The 7,338-nt window shown below is 43.7% G+C and overlaps 1 protein-coding gene across 1 annotated transcript in view; it reads left to right on the top strand.

The window, feature by feature from the left end:
- The window catches only part of ITGA2B (integrin subunit alpha 2b), a 53,723-nt gene that overhangs the window by 35,979 nt on the left and 10,406 nt on the right, over positions 1 to 7,338 (top strand). The window contains exons 26-28 of the mRNA XM_044418640.1: positions 715 to 828; positions 3,227 to 3,340; positions 5,776 to 5,877. Coding sequence (XP_044274575.1) covers positions 715 to 828; positions 3,227 to 3,340; positions 5,776 to 5,877 — 330 coding nt within the window. The remainder of the gene's footprint in view (positions 1 to 714; positions 829 to 3,226; positions 3,341 to 5,775; positions 5,878 to 7,338) is intronic.

Raw genomic sequence — 7,338 nt, 5'->3', positions numbered from 1 at the left:
CTTCTTCTTCTTCTTCTTCTTCTTCTTCTTCTTCTTCTTCTTCTTCTTCTTCTTCATGGTTGTTCACAGATTCTTTAGGTAACATTCAGCTTCACTTCTTTTTTAAGAGCACCTTTGGAGAGAGAAAGCAGAGTACTGTTTATAAAAATGAAAGAAAATGTGCTCTTTATGTACTGACAATATGATGCTACAGTACCACCTAAATTTATGTAGCAGAAAGCCAGGAAAGGAAACTCTTTTCATGTAGAATTCAGAGCTCAGTTCTGAGGCACAAGCAAAAAAAGGTACAGCAGAATCAGAAGACCCCACAGAGCAGGGGCTCAAATGCCTAATGTGGCCTTTCAGGTGTCTTAAGCCAGGACGCATCCTACTCTAACTTATGTGTTGTATTTCCTTTGCCTGCCTGAGTGAGTCACATTGCAGGTGAAGAATGCCTGGGTACAAATATCTCTCCCTTCCTCCTCTGTACACCAGGCAAGTTTAAGAGGGATATCTGTAGCTCTGCCCACTTGGAGATGTGGCTGTACCCATTGCTAGAATGCAGACCCCAGCAGGTTTTGGCAGAGATAATGCAAACAATTCCCTTCCCATGCAGTTGCAGCTTTTAAATGGTGCCAGGCCATCCATCATAACCCTGCCCAAAGCGTCTTTCCATTGCTGCCTTTGAGAAACAGCTGCTTGCTTTTTGCCTGAACTCTGCCCCTTCTGTTGTAGCTGGAGGTCCACGAGCCCACGGCGGCTCCCAGCCACAGAATGACTGCCCAGCCACATCGCAGGCGTGAGAGGCGTGCTGTGAGCCCAGCAACTGTGGAGGAGCCCACTGTGGTGGTGAGACGAGGGTGGGGGACGGGACCTGGCCAGCTTCATAGTGTTGCCCAACAGATCTGAATGACAGGAACATCCTTCTTGTTAGAATTGCCCTAAATTCAGCATAGCACTGCCTGCAATGTAAGTACTTAACTTGAACAATCCCCGGACACCCATGGAGGGAATTCATAATATTCAGAATGCTTCAGACACTCAGTGTCTCCTTTCCGCTCAAGGGGATTCAGTGGTCTCATTACACCAATAGGCCACTTATGCCACCCTCATGTCACGATAACTAAGGAGATGGAGAGCTGTCAGCGTTACCCATTAAAGGGCAACAGGCATGTTTGCATGTCCCTGGCATTTTTTTTAATTTATAAAATTTGTATGCCATCCATTACTTGCGTCTCTGGAATGGAATGGGGGCTCCTGAGTGAACAACCCGCAGCAAGCCTGACAGATGATCAGATTCACGGAGGGTTTCGCTTGCTTCTCTCTCCTTGGTCCTCTTATGGGTTTTCCAAGGGACACTGTGGGAGACCAAAGTAACTGTCCCCTCCCCAGTGCAATCACATATCAGGCTTGCTACAGCTTTCTTTTGTAGAGACCCCCATTTCAGCATCTATGGGCAGCTCCGTCTGAGTGGTGCATGGGCACCTTGGAGGGGCTGCCCATGGTTGGTAAGGCTTTTGTTTGTCTGGTTGTGCAAATATGCACCCCCCCTTTTTCTAGGGAGACAGGAGTTTTGACAGCTAGGGGTCCTTTTAAGACAAGGATCTGATTGGGAAGAGGGGGGATTGACTGGGACACACATACCCCCATGTCTCAATCAAAGCCCCCCTCCCTTTTTTAAAGGCCCGTGGTTTTGGCAGTTTGCTGTCAAAGCGATGAAAACTCACTTTTCCCTAGAAAATGTGTGTGCATGTTTGTAGCCAATCACATAACTGCTCAGCACACAGTGCAAAAAGTGCTCCAGAAAAGAGACTAGAAGGTGGTGGTAGGTAAGATAATCTTGATACGAACAAGGTATACATCCCAAAACATGCCTTTTAATATCCAAAACACTCTTGCGGTTTTGGTTTCTTTTGACAGATTGCCTTCTGACAGCTTCAAGAGGAAGCAAAGAGGAGGGAAAATGCTTTTGGGCAGCTGCCATGGAAACTGCCCCAACTGAGGCATCAAATTATGCAACTATGCCAACATTTGGGGTGGGGGGAAGATTTGTTTGGTGCAAAAACTTCTGTGCATTTTTAAAGCCTTGACAACCATCGGCAGCTACTTCAGGGTGCCATGGGGTCACTTTTAAGGGGCTGCCCAAAGCTGTTAAAAGAGGGATCAACATCCAGGAGGAAAAAAAGGTCAAAAGAGGAAACAGTCCAGTGAGCTTGAAACAGCTAACCATGGTGGAAGGGAGGGGGGAAAGTCACTTAAGCACTTGGGGGCATTTGGCACTGGCATCATCCTTGGAGTTTTGCTGCTCTTGCCCTGGAGCTTTGCTGTTGATGCCCATATCCAGAATGGGGTCAGCCATTCAGGTTCTGCTACACAACCCATCGTAGGTACAACAATCCAAGGGTTGCTTGGGTGGTTTGTTGCCCTCAAACAAGGCAAGATAAGAAAGTCAGGGTTTGCACAGTCTGAGGTTAGCAGCCCATGACAGGTAGTTGTGTCATCCTAACCCGCTTATTGTGCCATCAAGTCATCTTGTCTTCATTAATTGGCAAGACTAGGTTCCTGCCACACCCTAAAGCCCTTAAACAGCACATCTAGATTACAGAATTGCACCCTGGTCTTAGAATTGGGCCTCCTTCTTCCCAGATACTCTTTCCTAGGTGGATATTTTAAACTCTGAATCTGAGCTGGAATAAAAGGTGGGACCCAAATGCTCAGCTGAATTGCCAAAGTCAACAAGCTGCAGGATAAACCAAGCAGCTGCAGAGAACCAGACCACCTCCACTTCAGGGAAATGTGGGTAGCAGTAGTTTGACAACAGATCAAATGAGTGGACCAATTAAGTAACATCTGGTGCTCCTGCTTTCTGGTCCAACTCCAGGCAGGACCAGCTCCATCTGGTGGGACCAACTCCATCTGGTATGGAAGAGAAGGGGAATCAGTTTGGAGTCAATTCTCTGGAATGAGCAGAATTAACTATACAATTAGAGGGATCGTTAACTTGATGGATGCTTCTTGTTAATGACCTTTATTTACTAATTCTTTATCATGAAGACAGCCCAGGCTTGCCAGCTTAACTTGATGAAAGACTACAGTCAGAAGTCTTTCGCTTTGATCTGTCAGGAAGGGAAAAGGAGTGAGGTTGTAGGGGAGGACACCCAGCTCTGCCTATGTATTATATCTCCCACGCAGAACAAAATCAGACCATTTAGCCTGCAGGTAACCCACTTGCTTTAATCTGCCTTAGAACTGCAGCAGCCAAGCCTGTGCTGCCACCCGCTGCCAAGTGGGGCCGCTGGAGAGTGGGCAGGGAGCTTTGGTGACCATCCATGCAGTGCTGTGGCTGCCGAGCTTTGAGAAGGTAAGGAAGTCGGGTTTGCCCCACGGAAGGGTGTTGCATCAGCTCATCTCTTTCCCCAGAAAGGTCTGGGCTGTTCAGTGGAGACAGCGCTGGAGCAGATGCCGCAGACAGCTCAGCCCTCACGTAGCTGTTCTTCTCATGCAGCGAGAGGACCAGTGGCTGCTGTCACAGTGCTCTGTGCCCTGGTGAAGTGTTAAGTCCTCATGTAGCAGCCGAGGCAGCAGCCTGCAGTTGATACAAGCTGCCACATCCTGTCCTGCAGCCACGCAGGTACACAAGACGTACACAAGGCCATCTGGCAGAAAGGGTTAGCCTTCCTCAGCCACGCCTCAGCCACTGCCTTCCTTCATGAGCATCCCTGCATACATGTATTGATACCTTCCTGTGCAACTGTTAGTCAGTGTCACCCCTGGCCCGATCTGGCAAAAAGGTTTTTAAATTCATTCATTCATTCATTCATTCATTCATTCATTCATTGTTTCAATTTATATGCCACTATATTAGCCCACACTTGGGCCCTCTGAGCAGCTTGCAAGCAATTAAAATATCATAACATTTTTGTTATGTTAAAAAATAAATAAAAATGTTTAAAAATAACATTTTTAAACATTTTTAAAATCTGTGATGCAAGATCATTAACAAATCGTTCAAAAATATAAAGAAACTGATCCAGCAAATTGAAACCATTACATAAAAACATTTAAATAAACCATTTAAAATTAAGATAAAATGATAAGCCAAGAATAGTGTCAGCTTAAAATCAAAAGTACCACTAAAATCAACTATTAAAAGAGCTAGAGAAAAGATACATCTTTGCCTGGAGCTGAAATGATAACAATGATGGTGCCAGGTGCACCTCTCTGGGGAACCTATTCCAGAGATGGGGTGCAACCACCAAGAAGGCCCTTCTAGCCCCTTACCTCCCTAAGAGATGGCTCCTTGAGAAGGACCTCCTGGTGGACAAGTAGGGACATGTGGAAGAAGGTGATCCTTCGGGTAGTTGTCCCTGCTTTGCCCTCTCCATCCACCTTGAAAAGGAATGCCAACAAGAGACCCTGCCATGGGTGTAGTTGCTTTCCTAGCTTACTCACTGTAAATTTTAGGCCGGCTAGGGGTCTGACCGTCTTTCCCCTAACAATTTTTTTAAATCTTCTCTTTTAAAAATCTGCTTAGTAGGATTATTGGACTGAATTGCTTCCTTACTTACACTTTAGAGAGTTGTAACCTTTCCCACATGCCCTCTGAACTGTTTGGGTTATTGAGTGCAATGTAGGACACCGAGGATGGCGACGTGTGCTAAATACAGATAAACAGAGACTGGAGTCTTAGCTGGCCATAGCCTTCTGTGTCTGTGAGGCCAAAGAGTGGAGAGAGCCTGCCCATGGTGGTGTAAACTAGCTAATTCAGGCCCGAAGGAGGCAAAGCAGAGCAAGTGCAGAGCCAGCTTGGTGCAGTACCCTCCCCCGTGTCAGTGTGCGGCACTTCAGAGAAACAAGAAAAGGCAGCTGCTCTGATGCTCTTCTGTGCTAAGATTCAAAACAGGTGATACAGCAGCGGACAGGGAGAAAAGGGAGGCAGGAACAACAGGGGAAGAACATGCGATTGTTCTGGTCACACATGCTTAAATTAAACTATAGTCAATGGACCACGGAAACAAATTCAGCTGGAAGTCAGTATGTCAGCTTTCTTCTCCCCTTCAAAGCAAATTCCTAGTCCAACTTTTTATTTTTTTAAACTTTTTTTAATATAATTTCAATAAAACAAACTCACTCAGGAACATACGTTTGAATATACCAGTTCAAATGCAAACCTGTATGAAAATACTGCAAGGGAGCTGAAAGAAACGGCCGTCATTGAGAGGCTAGAGACAGAACATCAACATGAGCAAAAATATAAAACAAAAATCCATGTTCTGCCTGATACTTGCTACCTATACTATATAAGCCAGAATATGGCTTTAACTCTGTATCTATGGGAGAGTCACATATCATACTATGTTCTGTTGCTTAATGATGTGCTAGCATTTTACCCAGATGTTTACCATTTGGCCAATAGACCTCTCATAAACCCATTAAAGCAAATCCTACCTCCTGTGAAGTAATATTATTTAACGCATGTTTAATGTTCTGCAAATTCTGATAAAATTGCAGACTCTGGTAAGTAGCAAACTGAGTTAGACAAAGTTTCAGTTTATTATTATTCAGATATAACTCTTGCACTGTTTTTGTATTTTTTCTTGTGAGATGCATACAAAGCATTCATTCCCATATGAAAACCATACAGGCCTCCTTTGCAATAGCACCTAGCCAACTATACTAATTACTAGTCCAAAGTTAGGTTACAATCGGCACTGCTTATCCACACCAAATCTCTTCTCCACCTGCTCTCCATTAATAAGGCTCACACAATGCCTGTTTTTGCCTCTTTTTCTACAGCATTCCCTGGAACAGTTCCTCATCCAGTCTCAAGCCACGTTTAACACTTTAGGAGTGCCTTACCACGTCCAGCCAGAAAACCTACCAAGCGGATCCTCCCAGGTATGCCCAGAAATTATGAAAGTTGCATAATAGAAAGCATTTCACAACATAAAATTCTCTTTTAAACCAGCTTGCAACAGTTTCTACATTCTGAAATTAAAGTATGAGGGATCCTTGAAACCCAGCTCATAATTATCTTAATGCTAAATATCAGTTTGCAAGGATTGAAACTTGTGTACATGCTTTCCTACCATCCACAGCTGAGAATATTGTGAGAGGCAGGGTGAGGGAATAAACATCTGAAACATAATGCAAAGCTACTTGAGTTTCCTCCACAATTTCTTTCAACTATAGAAATCTAGGATTCAGTAATATTATCTTTTCTTTACCCATGAATGTTGAAAAGTGCAACAATTCACTTCCATTCCTGTACTAAATGCAGTGCTTTAGTTGCTACACTACACTGTCTCTTTCAATCAAGGAGAATAAGGACCTCTTTTGTAAGAAAACTGGTACTTCTGGTTGAGATGTTAGCACAGTTGGATGGCTCCTTAATTTCTGCCTTATTGAGAGCTTTTCTGCATGAGGCTATTGTGATTCCTTAGGCACAGTATTCTGTGAATAATTTACACAATGCCCTCGTCCTTTAAGGCCTGTCCTATCTTTACGACCATTTCCATGGTATTTTTTAGATCAAGGAAAGTATGGTATTCTCTGGAAACAATGGCATGAAATCCTTGTTTATTTGTGCACTTCTGCTATACTACAGCGCCACCTAGTGGTTCTGAAGTGGAACATACAGAAAAATAGAGGGGGGGAAGCTAAAAGGGGTTGAAGATGATAATCATAATCCCTCAAAGAACCCAGAAGCCTTGGAAAGTGGTAGGTTAAAAGCCCCACATAGAAAAGCCTTATATTCCAATAAATGCTTTAATGTACAATAGTTGGAAACAGGTTATACTTTTTCTTTTCAGTTCTTTTATAAACTACATGTTAAGGGCTCTAAACTTGCTCTTAAATTGGCTTGATGGTGGGCAAGACAGATATGAAACCGTTACTGGCATAACTGATTTCAGGAGAAGTGAATGACAGTGTTCAAATTCAATTGACTGCTACATCTGAAAACCATGGAATACAAAGATGAAAACAAACTGAAGTCCTGCTTTGAGATGACACACTGAAATTAACTGGAATCAAATTAGAGATACCTACAAGGGTATGATGCTAAAGTAGGAAGCCAAAAGATAACTGGAATTACAGGCAACGTTGCCATTGGAGAACAAAATAAAGCAGGGCACAGACTAGTAGAATATTGTCAAGTGAATACGATGGTCATAGCAAACACTCTTTTCCAACAACCCAAGAGACAACTCTACACATGGACATCACCAGACGATCAACACAGAAATAAGATTGACTATGTGTTCTGCAGCCAAAGATGGAGAAGCTCTATACAGTCAGTAAAAACTAGACCAGGAGCTGACTGTGGCTCAGATCATGAGCTTCTCGTTGCAAAATTTA

The sequence above is a fragment of the Varanus komodoensis genome, unplaced genomic scaffold (assembly GCF_004798865.1).
Source record: "Varanus komodoensis strain SLA01 unplaced genomic scaffold, ASM479886v1 scaffold92, whole genome shotgun sequence".
In the NCBI taxonomy this organism is placed as follows: Eukaryota; Metazoa; Chordata; class Lepidosauria; order Squamata; family Varanidae; genus Varanus; species Varanus komodoensis.
The sequence above is the reverse complement of the archived record's forward strand: the minus strand, read 5'-3'. Positions and strand labels throughout refer to the sequence as shown.